General features: G+C 46.6%; 1 protein-coding gene across 1 annotated transcript; it reads left to right on the forward strand.

Moving 5' to 3' along the window:
* The first annotated feature begins 507 nt into the window (after positions 1 to 507).
* Positions 508 to 27371, forward strand: GPRC5A (G protein-coupled receptor class C group 5 member A). Its single transcript, XM_024257065.3, has 4 exons — positions 508 to 840; positions 17736 to 18664; positions 21557 to 21615; positions 21920 to 27371. The coding sequence occupies exons 2-4, from the start codon at positions 17743 to 17745 to the stop codon at positions 22010 to 22012; spliced, it is 1074 nt and encodes a 357-aa protein (XP_024112833.2). The 5' UTR covers positions 508 to 840; positions 17736 to 17742; the 3' UTR covers positions 22013 to 27371.
* The last annotated feature ends 537 nt before the right edge of the window (positions 27372 to 27908 follow it).

Raw genomic sequence — 27908 nt, forward strand, 5'->3', positions numbered from 1 at the left:
GGCTTTAGGAGAGGCAATTAGGAAAGGAGAGATACTGATCTCTCAGCCCCAGGGCAGCACTAATGGTGCCTGTCTAGACTCTGACAGGTGGAGCTGCTGAGCTAACTACCGACCTGGTGGGGAAGTTTTCCTTGGTTTTCACGTGGCTTTGGCTGGGGAGCCCTGAGAAAGTTGCTGCCTCCTTTTTCTTAAGCCTGGCTTCCCATACGGCAGTGGCTGGGGGAGAGTGATGGAGAGAAAGGCTAAGCTAAGGTCAAAGAAAGTGGAGGAAGGCTGGCTTGTCCCGCTGGACTTCACGGCGGAGCTGCTGCAATCCCGCGGGCTGGGCCCTTGCCCCGGGTGGACCCGAGTGCCTGCGGGGAGGCGGGTGTGACTCCCCCGGGAGGTGACAGCTGGCGGGGCCCGTATGGAGCTGGTCTGCTCCGGCTCCCCTCTCGTAGCCGGCGCCCTGGGACCAGCGCGTGAGCACGTCTCGGAGGAGTCCGATGCGCTGGGCAGGGCCGGGTTGTCACCCCCGCCCAGCTTCCAGGGGTGACTGTGCCTCTGACGTCAGACGGTTTTTGGGTCATTCCCTGGCACGGGGACTTTATTTTCATAACAGCATGAAGTGCCGTGGAACTGGAATAGGCGTGTCCTCTCCTTCGACCCTCCCCCTCCTTGTCCCTCTGCTCACCCCTCGCTCGTTCCCTCCCTCCGGCGAGGGACGCCTTTATAACAACTGCTCAGAGTGCGAGGGCGGGATAGCTGTCCGAGGGCTCCCCCAGCACTGAGGAGCTCGCCTGCTGCCCTCTTGCGCGTGGGAAGCAGCACCAAGTTCACTGCCAACGCCTAGGCACTAGGGTAAGTGAGGGCCCAGGAGCCCAGAGCGCTCGGGCCTCCGGATTTAAATCGTCTGGGGAGAGCGGGGCGTTGGGAGGGGTGAGATAGAAGAGGAGAGAAATCCTGGTAATGGAATACAGTTGGCTATGAGAAAAAAATTCCTTAGGAAACAGTTCCTCTACTTTAACAACTCAGATTTTTTTTTTTTTTTTTTTTCCTTTGCGGGTTTCCCAGGCTAAGGTAGAGGCGGAGAGCAAAGAGATAATCAGGGTAATAGTTTCTGCTCCGACACATTCTACAAACTTTGAGTAGGTGGAATCCGGCCAGGCAGGAGGTGAGCAGCTCTGGGACCACTCTGAAGGAAAAGAATAGAGGGGGAAAGATCTCAGAGGACCCGAAGGGACTGGGAGTGGAGGGGGAGTGGGAAACAAGGGGCAGAGGCAGGAGGGAGGACACAGTGACAGCTGCTATTTTACCCAGATGCTGCAAAAAGCCCTTCTGAGTTTTGGGAATTCGATCTAGAAGCCCATCCCTTTTCTCTTGATGCGTGGGCGGTCAGTTCCACTCTGATGTCTCTTGAGTTGCTCAGGAACCTGGGACAGACAAAAGTTGAATGTGCACTGAGAGCTCACCTTCCACCACCGACTTTATAGATAGGACTTGGGAATAGCATAGATGCTGTTCAATCTGGTCCCTTAAACATCCATGGGGAAGGCTGGCAAATAGCTTTATTTTATTTTTTGAGATGGAGTTTCACTCTTGTTGCCCAGGCTGGAGTGCAATGGTGCAATCTCAGCTCACCGCGACCTCCACCTCCCAGGTTCAAGCGATTCTCCTGCCTCAGACTCCCGAGTAGCTGGGATTACAGGCATGCGCCACCACTCCTTGTTAATTTTGTATTTTTAGTAGAGACGTGGTTTCCCTATGTTGGTCAGGTTGGTCTCGAACTCCCGACCTCAGGTGATCCGCCCGCCTCAGCCTCCCAAAGTGCTGGGATTACAGGTGTGAGCCACCGTGCCCGGCCACAAATAGCTTTAAATATCCATGAGAAAGGCTAGCACATAGCTCTAAACATCCATGGGAAAGGCTAGCTAACAGCTGAAACCTGCTCAGAATCAAGGAATTTGAAGGACTTTCCATTCCTGACTTCTTTCCATGCTGATTTTCTCCTCAGAGGCTTGTGTAAACACCACACCTGTTGAAGGGTTCGGCAGAATCAACCACTGCTGTGGGTTCATTCCTGAAGGGGAACACTTCAGCTACTTCAGATACAGTGGGCGAGGGACCACGGGAGGGGTGAGGGCGGAGGGGGCACGCACCCTCCAGGTTTGCATGCTGGTGTCTGCTAGGTGAGGGAAGGAATGAGGGGAAGGAAGGGCTGGGAGAGGCGCTACATGGGAGACAAGGGGCCTCTCCAAGGGTGTGGAGAGGTGAGTGCTTCAAGGGCAGAATGGAATGAGCAGAATCCTTTGGTTTCCCGGGAAGAGCTCTCAACCTTGAGTCAGGAAGACTGATTTCTCCTCACAGCTCCACAGGAACATGGAACTGTGATCAGGCAAGGGGCTGGGCCTGAGTTCCTCATAGGGGTCTTGGGGAGGCCCCCAATTTCCTCTCCTGTGTTTAGAGTCTAGCCCCTCTCTATCTGCACACGTTGCCTTGGAAGTCCTCTTTAGAACTGGCTTTTTTGTATTCTAGTCTTGAATGGTAATCGAAGACAACAGGGTATGAAGAACAATTTTGACGGTGTGATTTTATTCTTCTCATTCTGGGTCCACTACTAATTAAAGTCCAAAGATTAAGCTGAGGAATTAATATGGCGGTATAGCAAACAATAAATTGAATAGTATTTTTGCTTGAGGAATCTTTGACTTCCTGAGTAGTTCAGGGTGTTTGTTTCTTCTTTTATTCTCATTTTTATTGCACTGTGGTCGGACTATATGGTCTGCACATTTCTTATTTTAGAATTCCAGATTTGTCTTTGTATTCTAAATATGCTCATTTTTGGCAAATGTTCCATTTGGACCATGGACCATAGTTCCTATTAAGCAATCATAATAGAGTAGGGATGGCAAACTATGGTCCATGGACCAAATATGGCCTATAGCCTCTTTTTGTAAATAAAGTGATTTTGTTTTGTTTTGTTTTGTTTTTGTTTTTTTTTTGAGATGGAGTCTCGCTCTTATTGCCCAGGCTGGAGTGCAGTGACGGGATCTCGGCTCACTGCAACCTCCGCCTCCCGGTTTCAAGCCATTCTCCTGCCTGAGGCTCCCAAGTAGCTGGGATTACAGGCGCCTGCTACCACGCCTGGGTAATTTTTGTATTTTTAGTAGAGACAGGGTTTCACCATGTTGGCCAGATTGGTCTCAAACTCCTGACCTCAGGTGATCTGCCTGTCTTGGCCTCCCAAAGTTCTGGGATCATAGGCATGAGCTACCACCTGTAATCCACTATTTTACTGAAACACAGCAATGCTCATTTGTTTATATATCATCTATGCTACTTTCATGCTACAAATGTGTGGCTTGCAGAGTAAATTGCTTATAACCTGGCCCTTTATAGAAAATCTATGCTGATCACTGATATAGAGGATCTGAATTATATGATTAGTAATGGAGATCTAATAAGATATGAAGATAGAGAATATTTCTATTTAAGTATCCATAGAACATTTACACAATTTTACCATGTTCTTATTCATATTATATATTTTATCTGCCAAGGACTGGTAAAGAAGTATGAAAGTATGAAAGTCTCATACAACTATAGTATTGCCTTTGGGTTCTCCTTGTATTTTCAGCAGTTATTTATTTATTTTGAGACAGAGTCTTGCTCTGTTGCCCCAGCTGGAGTGCAGTGGCACAATCTTGGCTGACTGTAACCTCTACCTCCCAAGCTCAAGTGATCCTCTTGCCTCAGACTCTTGAGTAGCTGGGTCTACAGGCACCCACCACTACACCTGGCTAATTTTTAAATTTTTTGTAGAGATGGGGTTTTGCCATGTTGCCTAGCCTTATCTCAAACTCCTGGGCTCAAGCAATCTTCCTGCCTTCACTTCCCAAAGTGCTGGGATTATAGGTGTAAGCCTCTGTACCCAGCCTTCAGTACTTTTTGTTTTATGTATTTTGGTGCTATATTAGTTGGTGCATAAAAGTTTAGGATGGTTTTTTTTTTGAGACACAGTCTCGCTCTGTCACCCAGGCTGGAGTGCAGTGGCGTGATCACAGCTCACTGCAAGCTCTGCCTCCCGGGTTCACGCCATTCTCCTGCCTCAGCCTCCTGAGTAGCTGGGACTACAGGTGCCCGCCACCACGCCTGGCTAATTTTTTGTATTTTTAGTAGAGACAGGGTTTCACCGTGTTAGCCAGGAAGGTCTCGATCTCCTGAACTCGTGATCCACCCGCCTCGGCCTCCCAAAGTGCTGGGATTACAGGCGTGAGCCACCGTGCCTGGCCCAGGATGGTTTTATCTTCAGTGTAGAGCATCCCTAATTATTATAAAACAAGCCTTTTGGTCAATATAATACCTTTTTGCTTTGATTACAACTTTGTATGATATTAAAACCTTAACTTCTGCTCAATTATTTTACCTTGAACAACTTATTTAACTTTGTGTCTGACACATAATACTTGTTAAATAAATATTATCTGTTAGTATTTTTCTTTTTGAGTTTATTTTCATTTCTTTCTGTTCTTTTGCTTTTGACTCTTGTGTATCTTTTTGTTTTAAATTAGGTTCTTCTAGGTATGATATAGTTTAGTCTTTTTTTTTTTTTTCAAAATAAAACAGTTACCATTTACATTTCTTGTAATAATAGTTACTTGTTATTGTCATCTAATTTTAGGCCATATGGTTTGGTCATCTCCATCTCCTTCTGCATTAGACAGTATATATCATATTTTTAGATCTACTAGGCAACTGAGTAGATGGTAGTGTCATTCTCAGGGCTTTGAAAGATAAGCTTGTAAGGAGAGGTGATCAGTTTAGCTTTGAACTTGTTGGATCCAGTGAATATTACCCTTATGTATCAGAATAATATATTTAAATGAAGGGATCTTTGAGAGCCTTAAGATAGTATACTAGTAGAGGGCTGGCACAGTGGCTCACACCTGTAATCCCAGCACTTTGGGAGGCTGAGGCGGGCAGATCACGAGGTCAGGAGTTCAACACCATCCTGGCTAACACAGTGAAACTCCGTCTCTACTAAAAATACAAAAGAAAAAAAAAAAATTAGCCGAGCGTGGTGGTGGGCGCCTGTAGTCCAAGCTACTCAGGAGGCTGAGGCAGGAGAATGGTGTGAACCCGGGAGGTGGAGCTTGCAGTGAGCCGAGATCACGCCACTGCACTCCAGCCTGGGCAATGTAGCGAGACTCCATCTCACACACACACAAAAAAGATAGTATACTAGTAGAGGATTTCACTTTATTTTCCTATTTTCTGGAAATTTCATTTCTTTGAATTCTGGGCATAAGAGATTTAGAAGCTTCACTCAAAATATTAAGCTTTATTTAAAAAATGATTTCCAGTATTTCATTTTATATTCACATTAATCAAGTCTACATGTTTTGTTTAGAATAACAGGAAGATGGTAATATGCCCAGGGAACTACCTGGAAGTGTAGAAATTAGGATGAACACCGTGCTTATACTTGTTTTGATCTGCCTGTGGTGCTATGATGACTTATTTTCTCTCATTATTACATAGAAACTCAATTCAGTGATGTTATTCAGATGTTATTCATAAGTTATTGCCATGATTCATCACTTTTATGTCATCTGAATTGGGATGGCTACCCAGAATAGGGGATCCTGGAGATTTCCCTGTAGACACTTTGCATTTATAACTAATCCTTTATCAAGGGCAGAAGGATTTCTGTGGGACTTCTCCCTTAGAAGAACTCCGCCTGAGTAGAAATACGAGGATTAACATCCGCACACATTCATCTTCAAAAAATTTCCCTCCTCATTACTCACACTTGCCAATAAATAACTTGCTTTGGGTAAATATTCAGCACTCAGTCTTAGTCCAAAGCATTTGCTCAGCAATCACTGTGTAGAGTACAGAGTAAGGGGGATACCAACAAATAGAAGTTTGCTCTGTTTTCTTAAGAGGCTTGTTGTCTGGCTGGGCACGGTGGCTCACACCTGTAATCCCAACACTTTGGGAAGCCAAGGCGGGTGGATCACCTGAGGTAGGGAGTTCAAGACCAGCCTGGCCAACATGGGGAAACCCCGTCTCTACTAAAAATACGAATACCAGCTGGGCATGGTCGCGTGCGCGTGTAGTCCCAGCTGCTTGGGAGGCTGAGTAACGAAAATCGCTTGAACCCGGGAGGCAGACGTTGTAGTGAGCCGAGATCGCGCCACTGCACTCCTGCCTGGGTGACAAGAGCGAGACTTCATCTCAAAAAAAAAAAAAAAAAAAAAGAAACTTGTTGTCTGATAGGCAGCTCAGCACTGATATTAATTTGTAATATATAACACAGATATGGAAAAATTTGAGTGCCAAGAAATATTTAATTGTAAAAACTATGAAGAGATCAACACATTTAGAGTGCAGTAGGATTTCAAGTCCAGGTGCGATGGCTTACACCTATAATCCTAGCACTTTGGGAGGCCGAGATAGATGGATCACGAGGTTTGGAGTTCGAGACCAGCTTGGCCAACATAGCAAAACCCTGCCTCTACTAAAAATATAATAATTAGCCAGGTGTGGTGGCGCATGCTTGTAATCCAAGCTACTTAGGAGGTTGAGGCACAAGAATCGCTTTAACCTGGGAGGCAGAGGCTGCAGTGAGCTGAGATCGCGCCACTGTACTCCAGCCTGGGTGACAGAGCAAGACCCTGTCTTAAAAAACAAAACAAAACAAAAGGCTATCGGATTAATAGTAATAATGATAATAATTTAAAAAAACTCATGATAGAGGTTAAATCTTGGGCAAAGTTTTGCAGAAATATGGTAAGTGGATCATAAATAGGAGCGAGAGGATCTTTCTGGTTAGGAGAATAATTCTTGTGTTGAGGCAAAGAGCATGAGAAGACCTTAAGTGAACCCAAATTCCCTTCCAGATGGAAAATACAGAACTCTAGGAAGATTTGCTTGCCTTGCATAGAGGTGGAGAGGGGAGTTAGGAAGGAAGGAGGAGACAGGTGGGAGGACTAATTGGAGAAAGGCCTTGAAGCTCAAACTGGGGCTGGATCTGCTGTGACAGACAAAAAGGAGAGAATATGCTGCTTTTTTTTTTTTTTTTTGAGACCATGTCTCACTCTGTTGCCTAGGCTGGAGTGCAGTGGCGTGATCTCAGCTCATTGCAGCCTCTGCCTCCACGGTTCAAGCGGTTTTTGTGCCTCCGCCTTCTGAGTAGCTGGGACTACAGGCGTGAGCCACCAAACCTGGTTAATTTTTGTATTTGTAGTAGAGATGGGGTTTCACCATGTTGGCCAGGCTGGTCTCTTAACTCCTGACCTCAGGTGATCCACCTGCCTCGGCCTCCCAAAGTTCTGGGATCACAGGTGTGAGCCACTGTGCCCGGCCGATAATTTCTTTTTAACCTCCTTTGTGGACTCCTACCTAAATGAGATGGTGCTCCACATGGTTTTGTCCTTGGCTTCACATGTGATCTTGTCGCCTCTCGAGGCTTCAAATACCACTCTAGGTGATGACTGCCAGTCTGTGCTTACAGCCCAAACCTCTCCTGAGCACCAACCCATATGCCCACGGTGCAGAGACAGCACACCCAGTGTCAAGGAGCCTGGCTTTTAAGAGCCGTGTAATCTTGGGCAAGTTATGTAATTTCTCTGTGCCTCAGTTTCCTCAGCTGTTAAAGGGAGGCATAATAATAGGGTTGTTGTGAGGATTAAATAACACCGTATGTGGCCAGGAGCAGTGGCTCGTGCCTGTAATCCCAGTACTTTGGGAAGCTGAGGCGGGCAGATCACCTGAGCCTCAGGAGTTGAAGAGCTGCCTGGACAACATAGCAAGACCCCACCTCTACAAAAAATACAAAAAGTAGCCAGATGTGGTGGTGCGCACCTGCCCCAGCTATTCAGGAGGCTGAGGTAGGAGGATCACTTGAGCCCAGGAAGTCGAAGCTGCCGTGAGCTGTGATTGTGCCATTGCATCACTCCAGCCTGGGTGACACAGAGACCTTGTCTCAAAAGAAAAAAAAAGAGAAAAGAAAAGAAAGGAAACCATACATGGCTCAGAGGAAACTCTCATGAGGACTTGGGTCTTTTGACTCTTGTTATTCCTGGATAGCTCCCCTTGCAGGTCGCATATTTATCAAAGACCCAACAAAGCTACACTTAGCATCTCTCCTTGCAAGCCTGTATTTCTAGGCTCTGACAATGGTGCCACTCAGTTGCCTAAGCCAGAAACCTGGGAGTTAACCTGGGCTTTTCCATTCCCTAAGCCCTGTCTCTTCTACCTTCATAAAAATCTCCTACCATTTCCTGTTTGTCTTTCATGCTTCATCTCCCTGCTTTCTTCCCTAAAGCATTAAAAATTAAAAACAATTTTTTTAAAACCCCACTAGGTAGAATGGGTCACTGTTTTCCATGTGCCCTCAGCATTCCCGATGTATTCTATAACTTCTTAGTTGTATGTCAGTGTGATTATTATTCCTCCCAAGGGCAGTGGCCACACTTTTATTTTTATTTATTTATTTAGTTTTTTGTTTTGAGACAGGGTCTCACTCTGTTGCCCAGGCTGGAGTGCAATGGCATGATCATAGTTCACTGCAGCCTGGAGTTCCTGGGCTCAAGCAATCCTCTTGCTTCACCCTCCGAGTAGGTGGATCACAGGTGTGATCCTGGCTAAATTAGCACCCAGCTAATTTTTAATTTTTTTTTTTGTACAGCACGGGTCTCACTATGCTGTCCAGGTTGGTCTCAAACTCCTGGGCTCAAGTGGTCCTCCCATCTCGGCCTCTCAAAGTACTGGGATTACAGGTGTAAGCTACTGCGCCCGGCCAGGGTTGCTTGTTTTGGAGACTCCTCAGCAAGCCAAGGCTTGAATATGTGGTGGTTTAAATGGAGAGAGGTTGGGGTCAGGGAGAAAAGCTCTAGAGATGACGACAGTGATTTAGAGGTGAAAAGGAGGATGGAATTATGATTATGACTACTCACAAAGAGCTATTCTTCCTGACCATGTGACACTAGACATGTACCTTCCTCTTTCTCAGTTAGGTTTCTCACCTATAAAATGGGCTGTAGGCATGTTAAATGAGATAATGGATGTAAAAGGATGTAAATGAGAGAATATGTGTAAAAACACATAACTACTCAGCATAGTGCCTGACTCATAATAGGACTCAGGAGGTGACAGTGGCTGTCATTATTCTTACTCATAATTACATCATGACTGTTATTACTACTGATTGAATGTAGCAATTCGAGAATAGAGAGAAAATGAAAATGCTAGAAAGTCACACATTTTCAGGGCTGGGCTGGTGTGAAGACACATTTTGACAGAATGAGAGAAATCTCATAGGAAGGAAGACAAAGTCCATTTGTCTTTGCAAGGTTCTGGGCCCCAGGTGATTCATTCTCAGATGCTCTGGGAAGGACTGTGTAGAATAAGCATGGGCAAACTTCCAGGCCTAGTCACAAGCAACTCTAGACACTTTCCCCATCTCTCTGGTTGCGAAGAGGAGTCTCAGGTTAGAAACCCAAAGTGGGAGACTCATCACATGTTCACGTTTGTCCCTGCACAGTGGTCAGTGCCGTGTGTCAGTCAAGGCCATGTCTAGGGTCAGCGCTGCTCTAGGAGCCTCTGGCTTTGTCCTTCAGGTGGGCAGTCCCCTGGTGTGCCTCTTCTTCAGACCCTTCAACCTTACCTCCAGCCCTGGCTTTTAGTTTGGATAGGAGTTTGTGGCACATACTCTTTTAGGGATAGGAGATGGGGCAAGAATGAGGATGAGAGGGAGAAAGAAAGAGATCTGGAAGTTTTGTGCATGAAGCTCCCCAGGTGGGTGAATGGTGGAGCTGAACATGAGTTCAGACCACGTAGTTCAGCAGCGTGTCCTGCATTTTATAGATGAGAGGAGGCTTTGAGAGGTCAAGTGACTTACTTGTTCACACAGCCTGGCAGCTGAAACCCCTTCTCCCTAAAGGGGAGGAGGAACAGAGGGCTTGGAGTTGAGCCCAAGAAATGACTTCGCCCTCGTCTTCCTTTCCTCCCTCTTCCTCTTTTTCTTATTCTTCCCTTCCCCCTCCCTCTACCCCACTGGTTTTTTAAACCTTTCTTTTGGGGCCGGGCTCAGTGGCTCACACCTGTAATCCCAGCACTTTGGGAGGCCGAGGCGGGCCTGAGGTCGGGAGGTCGAGACCAGCCTGACCAACATAGAGAAACCCCATCTCTACTAAAAATACAAAATTAGCCGGGTGTGGTGGCGCATGCCTGTAATCCCAGCCACTCGGGAGGCTGAGGCAGGAGAATCACTTGAACCTGGGAGGTGGTTGTTGCAGTGAGCTGAGATCACACCATTGCACTCCAGCCTGGGCAACAAGAGTAAAAACTCCATCTCAAAAAAACAAAAAAACCAAAAAAACCCAAAAAACAAACAAAAGAACCAAAGACCCCTTTCTTTCATGCGTAGATTCATTCCAAAAAGGTTTAAGACAGCACCAAGTGATTCTAGGATCTCAGCTGTGGGCATCCTTGTGTTACTGGATGGCTGTGTGTTAACTGTTAGCAGCTGGAATAAGTGAAGAGGGTCTTGTCCTCATACTCAAAGTTCTTTGCTCATGCCCAAGCCCAGAGGCTGCTCATGCCCAAGGCCAGAGGCTACTCATGCTGAAACATTACCATCTCCCTCCGAAGTGCAGGGTTTAGTCACTGAGTACTGGGTGGAGCACATGACTAGATCCCAGTTAATCCCTCCCTGCTTACCAGTAAAACCTCAGGATTCATGCTTTCCTGGGAGCCACCTGTGGCCACTAAGATAGGAGCGGGGTTCAGACATGGCCAGGCGCTCCTAATCTCAGACCCAAGTGCAATTTTTGGCAGCCTGCGTGAGAAGGAGGGTGGGAGGAAAGGTGGTTAGAACTAAGGATAGCAGCCTGGGGGCTTGAGAGGAAACCAGGCACAGCCCATCCTACCCTATCTCACCAGCAGCCCGTCCTCCTCCTGACTCCCCTTACCCCACACACCAGGCGCCATTCTCTTGCTGCCTCATCTATTCTGGTTAGGTACTTACTGAGCATCAGGTGCTAGGCAAGTGGCTGGGGACAGAGAACGTTTAATGACTCAGTCTCCACCTGCAGAAAGCCTCTGAGTCTAGAGGGAGACACAGACTTACTGACAGGCTGGGTTGTGTAATGAGTGCTACGGGAGGAAAAGCTGAGAGTGTCTGAGAATTTATGAGATGTGTGTCTCATCAGACTTGGGCATCAAAAAAAAAAAAAAAAAACAAAAAAACCATCCTGGAGGAAAGGACCTCTACGTCAAGTGAAGGGGTGGGGTCCATTTGGTCTTTATAGGAGCAAGTTCTTTGTTGGCTGGACTCTAGATCTCCCGTCCTTTGACTTTGGTTACAAATAATATCCAAACCACTGCTAGTCTCATTCTCTTTTCTCCTTCCTGCTGTAGCCCTTTGCTCCTCTCCCAGGCTGTTTCTCTAGCTCCAGACAGTTCATATTCCTAAATGCTGATCACTTCTCTTTTCCCTCTCAAATGCTGCTTTCTAGAAATCATTTTCAGTTTTTCAGAACCCTGTCCGTCTCTTCCAATCCCCTGGTGTCTTTCCCTTACCTGGGTCATTCTCTGGGCAACATGGCACCCTTTCAGTGCAGACTTGTTTATTAATAACTCCAGTGAGTTTTATTTTCCTCTTACTAAATTCAAAGTACTCAGAACATTTTAGACTTGTTGAGCAATCCCCATCATCTTAGGGATGGGGTGGGGGAGGCTAACTGAGGTGAATTAAGAATGATAATTCCAAACTAATTAGTCATCCAGATTAAAAAAAATTGACTAAGAAGGTTTTTTTTTTTTTTTTTTAAAGACATTTGTGAGAGAATTGGGAAATATGAATCCTAACTAGATAGTTGATAATAAAGGATTCTTGTTAGTTATTAAAGTGTGGTTAAGAAGGAGTTTTTATCTTTTAGAGAGACATTCTAGGCTGGACATGGGGGCTCACACCTGTAATCCCAGCACTTTGGGAGGCCGAGAAGGGGAGGATCCTTTGAAGCCAGGAGTTCAAGACCAGCCTGGGGAACACAGCAAGACTCCATCTCTACAAAAAATAAAGATTAAAAAAATTAGCCAGGTGTGGTGGCATGCACTTGTAGTTTCAGCTTCTCGGGGGTGCTGAGGTGGGAAGATACCTTGAGCCCAGGAAGTCAAGGCTCCAGTGAGCCACAGTCACACCACTGCACTCCACCCTGGGTGACAGAGTGAGAATCTATCTCAAAAAGAAATAAAGGGCTGGGCAAGGTGGCTCACGCCTGTAATCCCAGCACCTTGGGATGCCGAGAGGGGCAGATCACCTGAGGTCGGGAGTTTGAGACCAGCCTGATCAACATGGAGAAATCCTGTCCCTACTAAAAATACAAAATTAGTCAGGCGTGGTGGCGCATGCCTGTAATCCCAGCTACTCGGGAGGCTGAGGTAGGAGAATCGCTTAAACCTGGGAAGTGGAGGTTGCGGTGAGCCGAGATTGCGCCATTGCACTCCAGCCTGGGCCACAAGAGCGAAACTCCGCCTCAAACAAAAAAGAAAAAAGAAAAAAAATACACATACTATTTATAGATAAAATTATATGATGTCTGAGACTTGCTTAAAAATAGTCTAGGGAGTGGGGTGGGGAATGCAGATGAAGCAAAATTGGCCATACAGTAATAATTTTTGAAATGAAGTGCTGGATACATGGGACTCCATTATAAAACTTTCTATAATGAAAACAAGTTATTTTTTTAATTTTTAATTTTTTAAAAATAGACACAGGGTCTTATTCTATCTCCCAGGCAGAAATGTAGTGATGTGATCATAGCTCACTGCAGCTTCGAAATCCTGGGCTCAAGCAATCCTCCTTCCTCAGCCTCTTGAGTAGCTGGGACTACAAGTGTGCCCCTCCGCACCTGGCTAATTTTTACATTTTTATTTTTCTAGAGACAGTGGTCTCACCATCTTGCCCAGACTGGTCTTGAATTCCTGGGCTCAAGTGATCAGCCCGCTTCGGCCTCCCAAAATGCTAGGATTAAAGGCCTGAGCCACTGCGCCTGACCTAAATAATGTTTTAAAGGTACTTCAAGAACTATTTCTCCATTCCCTGTTGCATGATTGGGAGGTGGGAGGTGGAGGTGACATTTAGGGAAACTGGTTTTTTCTTCTCTTTACACCCACTGCCATTTCTCTTGTTGGATCCTGATCTGTGGGTGCTATAAGGCCCTGAGACTCAGCACCCTCCTGTGCAGCTGCACAGGAAGAGGAGCCTATAGGTTCTAGATGGGGGCTCTGCCTTACCTCCTGTCTGTCCAGTACCAGAACTGTTCAACCTCTGTCAAGATTTAGAGTCATCGGGTTCAAAGTCCTTCATAAGGATCAAGTCCCTCATAACGATCGGGTAATTATGATAACAACTACTTGTCCACAAACTGTAATACCTGATGGGTGGGGAAGGAGCAATTGGCAGGGAGGGGCAGGGAGAGGGAGAGATCAAAGGGAAGAGGGAAATACCTTTCCTGCTAGACAACACCCTGGTGATTAATCTGCCGGGGTGTGGAGAGACACAGTGAAATGCACAGGGCCTGAGTTCCCTCCCCACGCCGCCCTTGAAGGAAATAGGGTCTTCCTCTTCCACATTCACAGTGTAGCCTGGGAGAGCCCTCACACCTCCTCTTTCCCATGTCAAAGAGGGGACCAAAGAGGGGACATTTGTAGGCAAGGCGGATCAGACTTGGGTGCTTGGATTGCAGGGGCTGTCTATATCTGAACCTCATTTGCCTTTTTCTTCCTGTTTCTCATTCTGCACTGCCCTGTAGAGGTATAGCCCATTCTTTGTGCTCTGCTTGTGGTAGCGATGGCTGTGGTGTAGATTCCAGGAGGGCAGAGTGTGCAGGTGACAGACCCACTGTGAGGGAAGGCTGTGGGAGGCCCATGGCCATAGTGACAGGTGCCATCCATCTCTCTCTTCTACTGTGGTAGAAGTGGAAACGTGTCTGTTTCTGCCTTTACCATTGAGTGCTTAGAAGAGTGATTGGCACATAGTGGTGCTCGGTAAGTATTTGTTGAATGAATGACTACATAAAATACAGTTAAGATTGGAGAGCCAAATTTTATTAAAATTCAGGAAGATCGATTTAAGCTATATCTGATGTCACTTTAACACACTATACATAATACTGTGATAATATATATTCACATGATATTCACATATGTATCATACGTATGTATGCATATGTACATATTGCATATATACATATGTACAATCTTTTCCTACTTGCTATATGAATTAAATAATTTTGGTAAGATGACTATCTCTTCTAGTGGAAAAGAAAATTGTGTGTGTGTGTTTTTTTTTTTTTTGAGATGGAGTCTCTCTCTGTCACCCAGGCTGGAGTGCAGTGGCGTGATCCCCACTCACTGCACCTCTGCCTCCTGGGTTCAAGCGATTCTTCTGCCTCAGCCTCCCGAGTAGCTGGGATTACAGGTGCATGCCACTATGCCCGGCTAATTTTTGTATTTTTAGTAGAGATAGGGTTTTTCCATGTTGGCCAGGCTGGTCTCAAACTCCTGACCTCAGGTGATATGCCCGCCTTGGCCTCCCAAAGTGCTGGAATTATAGGCATGAGCCACTGTGCCCGGCCAAGAAGGTTGTTTTTTCTGAGCTGTTTTTTCTGCTCTAAGGAAAGAGGCAGGATTCAAGGGATGCTTTGTATCTTTTCCTGCTTCCCAACCCCAGTCCTTCCTCTTGTTTTGGATTTCTTGCTGCATCATCTCTGTCCTTCTTTAGGGCTGGAGGTGACCTCTGCGAGCCTTCCCTTCCTCTAACTCTGGCCTCTTTCCTGCCACAACATAGTTCTCTTCTAGTCCGTTCAAAACTTTTTAATGCCACGTGAACAATCTCATCGGGAAACAAAAAACTCAAGAAAAAAAATCCCATGCCCAAAAAGCATGGAACACAATGAAAAGAATAGTGTAGAAGACACTTAAATAAGCAATAAAATAACTTGAATGAAATTGTTCAGAAACTGGACTATAGTTATGTCTAGCCTTGTTGAATCTCAACATCTTATTTGACATTGACTTTGGAATTTGTGAGCCACCTGTTTTGAGGAAATGGGGACACTCCTTTCTCTTTTCCAATTTCCCAATTTATCTTCCCACTTGTGCCCTGAATCCTGAGGACTTAGATTTCCTAGGGGTATGGTCAAGGAGCTGGGTCTAAAATTCACATGAAGATTGTAGGGGCAGAGAAAGAAGCCTTTCTCCTGACAGATTAAGGACAGATATATGGGAAGTAAACTGTAATACAGCTAGTGGATTCCTGATTATCCGAATGAGTAAGTAGATTTCTCGCTTTGTGGATGGTCCATTACCTGGGATCTCCTATCCTCCTGGGGCTGAACTAGGAGAGTGGAACCAGAGTCATAATGAGGCATCTGATGAGGGGAGGGGTAGGGAGAGAGAGAAAGAGACGTAGAGAGAAGGAGAGAGAGAAGGATATCTCAGATCTCATTTTAAGGCTAATTTGAGAGGAGACACGTAGAGTACTTGAGAACCTGGGTCCTGGCACCAGACAACCTGGATTCAGATCCTGGCTCTGCCATTTCCTGGTTGTGTGATGTTGGGCATGTAACTTGACTTCTCTCTGCCTCAGTTTCCTCATCTGTAAGATAGGGATAATAGTTTTACCTCATAGGGTTGCTATGAAATGAAGTAAGTAATGTATATATAGAGTGATTAGAAGTAAAAATTCGAGGCCGGGCGGGGTGACTCAACACCTATAATCCCAGCACTTTGGGAGGCCGAGGCAGGAGGATTGATTGAGCCCAGGAATTTGAGACCAGCCTGGGCAACATGGTGAAACTCCGTCTCTACAAAAATACAAAAATTAGCTGGGTGTGGTGGCGCACGCCTGTAGTCCCAGCTACTCAGCAGGCTGATATCGGGGGAGGATGGCTTGAGCCCAGGAGGTGGAGCTTGCAGTGAGTTGACATCGCACCACTGCACTCCAGCCTGGGTGACAGAGCGAGGCTCTGTTCCCCCCAGCCCCCAAAAAAGGAGTAAAAATTGGAGCCATACTAAAAATGAACATGTTAGCTATGAAGATTATTTTTTGTTGGATTACCCGCTATTTATGTGCCATCTAGGACGTTCCTCTTTACAGGTAGCCAATTTAGAGCTGGTTGTGACAGACAAGACCGCTTTCATAACTTTTTGGAATTAGTGGAGCCATCTTTACACATCTTAAGGAGGAGGCCGGGCAAGGTGGCTCACACCTGTAATCCCAGCACTTTGGGAGGCCGAAGCAGTTTGAGACCAACTTGAGGTCAGAAGTTTGAGACCAGCCTGACCAACGTGCAGAAACCCCATCTCTACTAAAAATACAAAATTAGCTGGGCGTGGTGGCACATGCCTGTAATCTCAGCTACTTGGGAGGCTGAGGCAGGAGAATTGCTTGAACCCAGGAGGCGGAGGTTGCGGTGAGCCAAGATCATGCCATTGCACTCCAGCCTGGGCAAAAAGAGCGAAACTCTGTCTAAAAAAAAAAAACAACAATAAAACCCAAAAACAAATCTTAAGGAGGAGGGGCAGAATCATTCTGAACCACAGAGCCTAAGAAGAGGACCCAGCCGCTGGCTCAGAAGGGAATGCTCGGCCTTCTGTAGAAAAATCTACCATTCAGAGACCATCCTGGGTAACACGGTGAAACCCCGTCTCTACTAAAAATACAAAAAAAAAAAAAAATTAGCTGGGCATGGTGGCACATGCCTGTAGTACCAGCTACTTGGGAGGCTGAGGCAGGAGAATCACTTGAACTCGGGAGGCAGAGCTTGCAATGAGCCGAGATCGTGCCACTGCACTCCAGCCTGGGTGACAGAGCGAGACTCTCTCAAAAAAAAAAAAAAAAAAAAAAGAAAAAGAAAAATTTACCATTCAGATAACTCCTCTTATCCATGAGAGAATAGCATGCTTACAAATGATAACTGTATCAGGGCCAAAGGTAGAAGCTGCGAAATTATGATTAAAGTGTTAACTTCAAGTTTAGATAGTTCCATGTTCACTAATTCCTAAGAAAACACTAGCAAAAAAAAAAAAAAATATCAGGAACCCTGGCAGGTTATTTGTAATATATAGATGTATATATATTTCAAGAGACAGGGTCTTGCTCTGTTGCCCAGGCTGGGGTGCGGTGATGTGATCATAGCTCACTGCATCCTTGAAATCCTGGACTCAAGCAATATTCCCACCTCAGCCTTTTGAGTAGCTGGGACTACAGGTGCGTGCCACCATGCCCAGCTAATTTTTTTTATATAAAGATGGAGTCTTGCTATGTTGCCCAGTCTGGTCTCAAACTTCGGAGAGCAAATGATCGATCCTCCTGCCTCAGACTCCCGAAGTGCTGGGATTATAGGCATGAGCCAACACGTCCAGCCCTGTGAAGCTTTTTGAGATTAGGCTTCAAAATACCTCTTCGGAGTGTTAGGTTCTCTGGCTTTAAGGTAAATATTAATATAGTTAAACTGGGGGAAGGGACATAAGAGATTTCTTCCTGTTCTTCAACAGGTTTTAGAATTTACTACAGGAGGTAGGGGAAAGTTAGTAGCTTTACTTAACGTAGTAAGCTCAAAGTCAAAACTCTGGCTAAACATGCAAAATAGGTTTGCTAATCCTTTTTTAGTCTTCTGTGTCTGAAGACTGTGTTAGGAGATTCACTACCTTCTCCCCACTCCAACATTCCTTTTCTGCAGGTACAGAATGGCTACAACAGTCCCTGATGGTTGCCACAGTGGCCTGAAATCCAAGTACTACAGACTTTGTGATAAGGCTGAAGCTTGGGGCATCGTCCTAGAAACAGTGGCCACAGCCGGGGTTGTGACCTCGGTGGCCTTCATGCTCGCTCTCCCGATCCTCATCTGCAAGGTGCAGGACTCCAACAGGCGAAAAATGCTGCCTACTCAGTTTCTCTTCCTCCTGGGTGTGTTGGGCATCTTTGGCCTCACCTTTGCCTTCATCATCAGACTGGATGGGAGCACAGGGCCCACACGCTTCTTCCTCTTTGGGATCCTCTTTTCCATCTGCTTCTCCTGCCTGCTGGCTCATGCTCTCAATCTGACCAAGCTCGTCCGAGGGAGGAAGCCCCTTTCCCTGTTGGTGATTCTAGGTCTGGCCGTGGGCTTCAGCCTAGTCCAGGATGTCATTGCTATTGAATATATTGTCCTGACCATGAATAGGACCAACGTCAATGTCTTTTCTGAGCTTTCTGCTCCTCGTCGCAATGAAGACTTTGTCCTCCTGCTCATCTACGTCCTCTTCTTGATGGCGCTGACCTTCCTCATGTCCTCCTTTATCTTCTGTGGTTCCTTCACGGGCTGGAAGAGACATGGGGCCCATGTCTACCTCACGATGCTCCTCTCCATTGCCATCTGGGTGGCCTGGATCACCCTGCTCATGATTCCTGACTTTGACCACAGGTGGGATGACACCATCCTCAGCTCTGCTTTGGCTGCCAATGGCTGGGTGTTCCTGTTGGCTTATGTTAGTCCCGAGTTTTGGCTGCTCACAAAGCAACGAAACCCCATGGATTATCCTGTTGAGGATGCTTTCTGTAAACCTCAACTCATGAAGAAGAGCTATGGTGTGGAGAACAGAGCCTACTCTCAAGAGGAAATCACTCAAGGTACAGACGCAGCCTGGCTAGGCAGAGAATCCCTCGTAGAAAGGTGGGGGAGAATCATAGGATATTATAGCTGTAAGGAACATGCAAGATTTTCCAGGTTATACCCTTGACAGAATAGATAAGTTCCTTAAGGCTCAGATCTTGCTTAAAATTGTCCAGCCTGTTAGAGACAAGTAGAACAAGAAGCTGGCCTCTGGAGTCTTTATTGAGTACTTTATACAATTGGTGTAGACTGGGAGAGCCCTCCTCACTTCCCCTTTCTTGTGCCGTAATTTCCTGTGGGGCAGAACACCTCAGAGGTTTCTGTGCATCAAAATAAGATGCAGCAAAGAAATGGAAAAAGGATAACGAGACAAATTCCCAGCAATAAGTAGGTGAGGTTGTGTTTTTTATAAAAGATAACGAGGCATTCCTTCCAGAAATGTGGAGCCTTTGTAGATTTCAGTGCATAAAACCAAGCCATGATTTCCTGCAGTGATCACAGAGCAGAGAAGGGAGAAAGCCCTTTTATCATAAACCAGCAGGAAGTCTCCGTAAAATTGGTAGGGATTCTGGTTTAGTGCGAAGAACCACATTTTTTGTGTGTGTTTCTGGGCCCATGGGAAGGAACAGATCATATTTGACATACAAGAATCAAATGATTCAGGCCAGGCGTGGTGGCTCACTCCTGTAATCCTAGCGCTCTGGGAGGCTGAGGTGGGAGGATTGCTTGAGCCCAGAAGTTTGAGACCAGCTTGGGCAAAATAGCAAGACTTCATCTCTATTAAAAAAAAAAAAAAAAAAAAAGAGTCAAATGATTTTGCTCTTATCTGGAGTTGTGAGAAGCCAGATGTTCTCGTGTTGTTTTCATAAGCAAAAGAGGCTAAACTGATGGCCAGAAAGTACTCCTGCTCATAGGGACCTATTCATTGGTCTCCAGGGTTTACACTGACCTTTAATCACAGGGGGTGGGTGGTTTTGGGATGGGAATGAGGAACCTCCAAGCTCCAGCTAAAAATAGATCTTTCTTTTGCTCTTAAGCCTGAGGTGTGGAACTTCCTGGTGCTACTCACTGCAGCTATGGTCCCTCTCTAGGGCACTTGGAAGTCTGAAGGGAGGTGGAGGAGGGCAGGAGGGGTTATTTAACCACCCCCAGCCCCTCCTGTCCGTTCCGTGGCTTCACTCCATCACCTCACTCCTGTACTTCCTGTTCTCATTCACTGATGAGTCTTCCTTCCTTCATTCATTTCAAGGGCCACTGTCAGCTTTCTCCCTTAAAATGCTTCTCTGGCCTCCATGCTTTGCTGCTCACTTTCCTCCCTGGGTCCCCTGAGCCACCCCATCCCATCAAATCCTTCCTGAGCCCTTCCACAGTTGGAACCAACAACCTCTGAAACTGCTCGCAGTCCAGATGAACCAAGTCGCTGTGCTTTCCTGCCTGTGCCTGTGCTCCAGGTGTGTCTGTCCTCTGCCTGGCGTGGCCATCTCCCTCTTCTGCCCTTCTCCAGGATCAGGCATTCCCCAGTTTCCCCTGGTAATCACTCCACCCTGTGCATCTGTAGGACTTTGAAATGCTCTTATCAGGGTCTGTCTCATTGCATTGTTATTTATGTACTTGTCATATGTTCCTTACTCTCCAGTGTCAGCTGCAAGGAGGGATCATTCTGGTTAATCCTTATGTGCTTCACGATCTCTCTTTTTTTTTTTTTTGAGACAGAGTCTTGCTCTGTCACCCAGGCTGGAGTGCAGGGACACAATCTTGGCTCGCTGCAAGCTCTGCCTCCCAGGTTCAAGCAATTCTCCTGCCTCAGCCTCCCGAGTAGCTGGGATTACAGATGTGCACCACTATGGCCAACTAATTTTTTTGTATTTTTAGTAGAGACGGGGTTTCACCATCTTGGCCAGGCTGGTCTCGAACTCCTGACCTCGTGATCTGCCCGCCTAGGCCTCCCAAAGTGCTGGGATTACAGGTGTGAGTCACCGTGCCTGGCCACGATCTCTTACATAAAGGCGTTTAAGTGTTTGTTCAGCAAATTGGGCCCATAAATTTGGTGGGAAATAAATGAATTGCTTTGAACTGCATTAATGATGATTGCATGTGTTTATCCTTCTTTCCCAAGCCTCTGGTTTTCCCCAAATACACAGAAAACAGTTGCTCATCAATCCTGCCTCTTCCCAAAGAAAATGATATAAATATATACATATTTTCCTTGGCAGGCAGTTAAGGAAATAGGTAAATCCCCAGTGAGATTCACTCTAGGTACACCCCTGGCCAGATCTATATCTGAAATGACTGGTTTTTATGACTTTTCTTTTTCTTTTTTTTTTTTTCGTTTGAGACAGAGTCTTGTTCTGCCGCCCAGGCTGGAGTGCAGTGGTGTGATCTCGGCTCACTGCAAGCTCCACCTCCTGGGTTCACACCATTCTCCTGCCTCAGCCTCCCGAGTAGCTGGGACTACAGGCGCCCGCCACCACGCCTGGCTAATTTTTTGTATTTTTCATAGAGACGGGGTTTCACCTTGTTAGCCAGGATGGTCTTGATCTCCTGACCTTGTGATCCGCCCGCCTCGGCCTCCCAAAGTTCTGGGATTACAGGCATGAGCCACCGTGCCCAGCCCATGACTTTTCAAATGCGCTTTTGAAGTGGTCCTAGGATGAGGTGGGGCTCTGGTGAAGTTCTGAAAAGGGGCGTCCCTAGTCATCATAGTTATTCATTCATTCAAGCAGTATTGTGTTTGCTTTGTGCCTGGTCCTAGGCTTGAGGACCTAGTCTTTCTCCCTCCAAGAAACTTAAGGTCTGCTGGAGAGACAGGCAATGAAATGGGCAAGATGTCACACTGTGATAAGTGATACAATGGGATGAACATAGGTGGGGGCCCCAATGCTTTAATTTCTCCTCTTCCTCTGTTTCAGGTTTTGAAGAGACAGGGGACACGCTCTATGCCCCCTATTCCACACATTTTCAGCTACAGGTAAGTGATTTTTTTCTCCCTCTTCATCAAAGGCATTAGCACCTCAGGAACACTGATCCTTTGGAAACAGACGATGTTCCCTTTCTCATGGCCCCTAGAGGGCCACTTGAAGGAATGATGGGTCTTTTTTCCTCTAAGCGGCCTCATGGGGTTAGTGGGTAAGAATGAGTGCTTGGCATAGAGAGGACTTGGGGGTGGGAGGCCTGGGAGAAAGGGAAGGAAATGAGACTCCTGCCCAGACTTGAGACCTGTTGAAATGGCAGGAACTGGAGTGGGTTTCACGATATGACTGTTTCCTTTTCAGAACCAGCCTCCCCAAAAGGAATTCTCCATCCCACGGGCCCACGCTTGGCCGAGCCCTTACAAAAACTATGAAGGAAAGAAAGAGGGCAGCTAACTCTGTCCTGAAGAGTGGGACAAATGCAGCCGGGCGGCAGATCCAGCGGGAGCTCAAAGGGATGTGGGTGAAATCTTGAGTCTTCTGAGAAAACTGTACAAGACCCTACGGGAACAGCTTGCATCCCTCCCAGCCTCAACCACAATTCTTCCATGCTGGGGCTGATGTGGGCTAATAAGACTCCAGTTCTTAGCGGCGCTGTAGGGTTTTTTTTTTTTTTTTTTTTTTTGTCTCATCCTTAGGATACTTCTTTTAAGTGGGAGTCTCAGGCAACTCAAGTTTAGACCCTTACTCTTTTTGTTTGTTTTTTGAAACAGGATCTTGCTCTGTCACCCAGGCTTGAGTGCAGTGGCACGATCACAGCCCAGTGCAGCCTCAACCTCCTGTGCTCAAGCAATCCTCCCATCTCCGCCTCCCAAAGTGCTGGGACAACAGGCGTGAGCCACAGTTCCCAGCCTAGACCCTTAATCTTGCTGTTATTTTCCATGGACTAAAGGTCTGGTCATCTGAGCGCACACTGGCTCACACAGCTCTGAGGGCCTGCTCCTCTAACTCGCAGTGGGTTTTTTGAGGATTGCTTGGCCCAGAGCAGACCCGCACATCTGAGCAAAAACAGCAAAAGCCTGTCTCTCAGTCCACCGACCTGAATCTACACTGGAAGCCAACTTGCTGGCACCCCTGCTCCCCAACCCTTCTTGCCTGGGTAGGAGAGGCTAAAGATCACCCTAAATTTACTCATCTCTCTGGTGCTGCCTCACATTGGGCCTCAGCAGCTCCCCAGCACCAATTCACAGGTCACCCCTCTCTTTTTGCACTGTCCCCAAACTTGCAGTCAATTCCTAGATCTAATCTCCCGCTATGCTCTGCCAGGAATTCTTTCAGACCTCACTAGCACAAGCCCGGTTGCTCCTTGTCAGGAGAATTTGTAGATCATTCTCACTTTAAATTCCTGGGGCTGATACTTCTCTCATCTTGCACCCCAGCCTCTGTAAATAGATTTACCGCATTCACGGCTGCATTCTGTAAGTGGCCATGGTCTCCTAATGGAGGAGTGTTCATTGTATAATAAGTTATTCACCTGAGTATGCAATAAAGATGTGGTGGCCACCATTACACAGTGGTGACAGCAGTTACCAGTAGTGAGCATTAGACTCTGGGAGATAGAACACGGGCTTCCCTGAGAGCTTCATGTTGGAGCTGAAGTTCAAGGTTCACTTCCTTTGGGTTTGTACTTGACCCTTCTTCATAGGTCTCTCCTGTTGCCTCTAAAACAAGTGTGTTTCCCCTCATTTTTGAGGCTGTCAATGGTGTGAGAGCCAGGATCATCACAGGGCCTGAGGTTTTACTCCAGAAAGGCAGAGGAGTGGCAACCTTGGCTTGGGGTTTGGCAGCCCAGGAGAGGCAGGGAGGATAACTCAAAGCTGGTTCCATGTTTCACCCAAGGTCTAATTGTGGGAGAGGACAAATCCAGATCCCCTGTTTGACAGAATTAGTTCACAAATGTCTCTCGGCAAAGACATGTGATACCTAACCATGATAATTGACTTAATCCAAGAAACAGCTCTATAGGGCAGAGCAATAGGAAATCTCTCTTTCGTTATGCAAAAAAAAAATCCCTCTACACAGAAACTGAGTGACATGTAAAAATGTGTAGCTAAGTCAGGGAGTTACTTCCTAAGAGCCTGACACTCTGCTTTTCATCAAAAGGAAAAACCAGAGTGAGGCAGAGGCGAGGGAGGTGGAGGTGAGCGGATGATGTGCTGAGTTAGGGATGTTTATATGCTGCAAAGGTTTGGTTGGTAGGCTTCGCACTAAGATTAGCCTATCTTTGTACTGAAAAGGGGGAAGGACACATAGTGACACAGATCCTTCTGGTCTTTCCCAGGAGGTGTGACCTAATGAGGTTTGTTGTGAGAAGAAAGCAATGTGGTTTCACATATATTATCTATCATAGGCTAGGGACTCAAAAAATGCATATTCCCTCCCCTCTTTCTCTTTCTTTCTTTCCTTCTCTTTCTTTCTTTCTTTCCTTTCCCTCCCTCCCTCCCTCCCTCCCTCCCTCCCTCCCTTCCTTCCTTCCTTCCTTCCTTCCTTCCTTCTCTCTCTCTCTCTCTCTCCCCTTTTTCTGTCTCACTCTGTCACCCAGGCTGGAGTGCAGTGGCATGATCTCAGCTCACTGCAGCCTCCACGTCCTGGATTCAAGCGATTTTTGTGCCTCAGCCTTCTGAGTAGCTGGGATTACAGGCGTGTGCCATCACGCCTGGCTAATTTTTGTATTTTTAGTAGAGACGAGGTTTCACCATGTTGACCAGGCTAGTCTTGAACTCCTGATCTTAAGTGATCCGCCCGCCTCGGCCTCCCAAAGTACTGGGATTATGGGTGGGAATCACCATGCCCAGCCTCCCTTCCATCTTTTCTTTCCTTCTCTGGTCTTCGTACTACTAACCAAGCAAGGCAGGAGGAGTAAAAGGTAAAATTACAAAATACTCTGGATCAGCATTTTTTTTTTTTTTGAGACAGGGTCTAGCTCTACGGCCCAGGCTGGAGTGCAGTGGCACAATCATAGCTCACTGCAGCCTCAACTTTCTGTGCTCGAGTGATTCTCCTGCCTCAGTCTCCTGAGTAGCTAGGACCACAGACGTGCACCACCACACTTGGCTAATTTTATTTTTTCAGAGATCACATGTGGTTTGAGGGAGGATAGGGAGGACAGGGTGTCAAGAACAGCATTTTTACCAAGTTGGTATAAAAATGAAACAGGATACAGGCATGGATCTTTACACTGATAGTTATAGTAAGTTTTAAAATCTGAGCAGCAATTTGAATCACTTCTTGAAAAACAAACACACACAATATATTTTTCGTAGAGGTGGGGGTCTTGCTCTGTTGTCCAGGCTGGTCTTGAACTCGAGATTCTCCTGCTTTGGCCTCCCACAAGTGTTGGGATTACAGGCGTGAGCTACTGCACCCGGCCTGCTTTCTTTTTAGGGAAAAGGATCTGTGGGAGCTTTTATCCCCATGGCTGCCTTCCTCAAGTCAACCTCTCCCCGGAGATGGCATCATCTCTGGACTGTTGTTTCTCCTTCTTCCTTCTTCCTTCTCCTCCTCCTCCTCCTCCACCATGCCCGGCTGATTTTTGTATTTTTAATAGCGACAGGGTTTCACTATATGGGCCAGGCTAATCTCGAACTCCAAACCTCGTGATCCACCTACCTTGGCCTCTGAAAGTGCTGGGATTACAGGCATGAGCCACCGCGCCCGGCCCTGTTGTTTCCCTTCTAAGAAACGCAGTGGTCTCTGGAGTCTGCACGAGCAGGCCACCCTGCACTGAACGCCTGTTCTTGCCAGGTGGCAGAAGGTTGCTGCTCATTTGAGCAGTACCTGTCACCCCTCCTCCCCCTGCTGCTGCTGTTAACTCATCTTCAGGTCTCACACCTTCTGCACACAAATAAGCTGTTTTTAAAAATTATTTTTTTTACTCTTTCTTTTCTTTGGAGAGGGTACCAAAGGATAGCTCTTCTGTATAAGTAGGGACCTCTCATGGCCTGCAGGCTTTGGCATCTGAGAATCAAACTGGAGAAGATTCCGAAGCCGTTCTTATAAGTGTCTCCATCTCTACCTGGGCTGAAATGGAATGTGCAAATGTAGCCCAGCCTGGTCCTTGGGTGTTGCCAGGTGATTGATGACTTGGAGCCAAAGTGGCATCTCCTTTGACCAAAATGGGCGGTGATGAAATAAAACTCAACAGCCTTTCTCTCATCTTTCATTGTGAGATGGGAAATAGAGCGTGTCTCTCTGCCTCTCATTTTAGGCTGAGGCTGTCCAAAGCGGCCATGCCCCATGTTTCCACTAGATGGCGCTGACACATCAGGCATCAACCCTCAGGGCCTCCGAGCCTTGCAAAGGCAGCCACTTAAAGCCGCTATCCTGTGCGGGGCACCAAGCTGAGCTGCAGACATTCAGTAGGCACGAGGCAAATGCGTCCCATTTTAAGAGGCTTGTATTCATGAGCTCTTTGCTTCCTCCCTCCCACTATCTTTAAAGAATTGCTCTCCATCTCCTTTGGCAAAGTTCCTTTGCCCTTTGTCTTATTTTTGTGAAACCCTCCAAGGTATTTCCAGTCCATTTGCATGCAATCTGGCATCTTTACGGAGAACGGTCTCATATGCTGTTGTTGTTAACATCGACTAGTATTTATGTGTTGAGAACACTGGCTGTTTGTCAGGAAAAGTGTGCCAAAACAAAGAGTACCGCCGGCCCTGGAAATGCATCAGCAAAACCCATTTCCCCCGTGCACTCATTCTGAGCTTCCTTCCTTCATTTCTGTCATTACTGCTGAGAACTGGACTGTGCCCAGCTGACCTTTCCCTTCCTTGCCCTCATGTTGCTGCCAGGGTCTGCAGGTTTGCCACTGTCCCGGCCCCAATCTGAAACATGGGATTATTTCAGAATTGGAGGTGGCAGCTTCAGAAAAAAATCCTTCTCGAGTGTTGACTGCTGAGATCCAGGAACTGGGAAATCAACCCCTAGTTTGTAGATTGCCCTCTTTGGAAATACTGTGTCCCAACCTCGTGGCTGTTTTCTGGAATTCCTTCTATTGGGGCAGACAGTGCTGTGCCTTTCTTGACTTCAGGATGTTCCAAGGATGCTGCTGGATCTGTGTGTGTGTGTGTGTGTGTGTGTGTGTGTGTGTGCCTGACCCTGATTTCTGCAACCTCCAGATTCTTTCTTGACCCTTCAAAGTGGAACAGTCCAGTGCCAAAAATTTTAGAGTTTGAGAAGGTCACAGAAATCCTCTAGTTGGTGCCTCCACAGTCTTCATTTTACAGAGGAACTCAGGCCTAATGGAGTTAATGCAACTAGATCAGGGTTTTGGTTCTGTGTTCTTTCTACCATCAGCACCTGTGTGGTCAATTCTGGACACTTCCCAGAGAAGTCTTTGAGTAGAGACTCCTACTCAAATTTCACTGTATATTTTAAGTGTTCCTCTCCTTTTCCTTTGCCTCCCCTGTTGCCTTTTCTTCCCCTGATTTCTCCTCTGGTCATCTCCTCTCCCTTCTGCATGTAAGCCATGGGGAAGGGATGGGGGAGGACAGCTTCTGGTTAAACACAGGACCCCTCTTCCACATCAAATGAACATTGGCTTCCTGGGAGGGAAGGCCTTCAAAGGAGGGATTGCAAAGCAAGGCAAAGCGTTCTGTCTTCATTTTCCCCACCCCCATGAGATAGGACCGATGGAGAGGGTGGTGGCGCAACACTGCTTAATGGATGCCTTTTCACATCATTTCAGTTTTTAGCCCTCATGACTGTATTTTCTAATCAGAGACAATCACATTTTAAATAAAACAATGACAAAGAAGTCTGAGTCAGGTGGTAAAATTTGTTGTTTTCAAGCACCATCTTTTGATATACTTGGTTTCATATCATAACGTATTCAAGGTTTCAAGTGGTTCTTACATGCTCCCCTTTACTGAGATTTTCTTTTTCTAAAAAAATAATTTAAAAAATTTTAAAAGTAATTTTTTTTTCTTTTGGGATAGGTTCTTTCTCTGTCACCCAGCCTGGAGTGCAGTGATATGATCACGGCTCATTGCAGCCTTGACCTCCTGGGCTCAGGTGGTCCTCCTGCCTCGGCCTTCTGAGTACTGGCTGGGACCACAGGTGCACACCACCACACATGGCTAATTAAAAAAAAATTGTAGAGACAGGGTCTCCCCATGTTGCCCAGGCTGGTCTTGAACTCCTGGGCTCAAGTGATCCTCCTCCCTCCGCCTCCCAAAGTGCTGGGATTGCAAGCATGAGCCACCATGCCCAGCCTGAGATTTTATTTGCCATTCATCTTTTGACTCATCTCAGAATTGACCATATTCAGCCACTCTTACAAGAAAGCTTAGGA

This window comes from Pongo abelii, chromosome 10 (genome assembly GCF_028885655.2).
Source record: "Pongo abelii isolate AG06213 chromosome 10, NHGRI_mPonAbe1-v2.0_pri, whole genome shotgun sequence".
NCBI classification, from domain to species: Eukaryota; Metazoa; Chordata; class Mammalia; order Primates; family Hominidae; genus Pongo; species Pongo abelii.

Excerpts from the sequence above, each read along its gene's own strand:
- GPRC5A (XM_024257065.3), top strand. The coding sequence starts at position 17,743 with ATGGCTACAACAGTCCCTGATGGTTGCCACAGTGGCCTGAAATCCAAG. Across the intron at positions 18,665-21,556 it reads TCAAGAGGAAATCACTCAAG|GTTTTGAAGAGACAGGGGAC; the intron begins GTACAGACGCAG and ends CCTCTGTTTCAG. Across the intron at positions 21,616-21,919 it reads CCACACATTTTCAGCTACAG|AACCAGCCTCCCCAAAAGGA; the intron begins GTAAGTGATTTT and ends TTTCCTTTTCAG.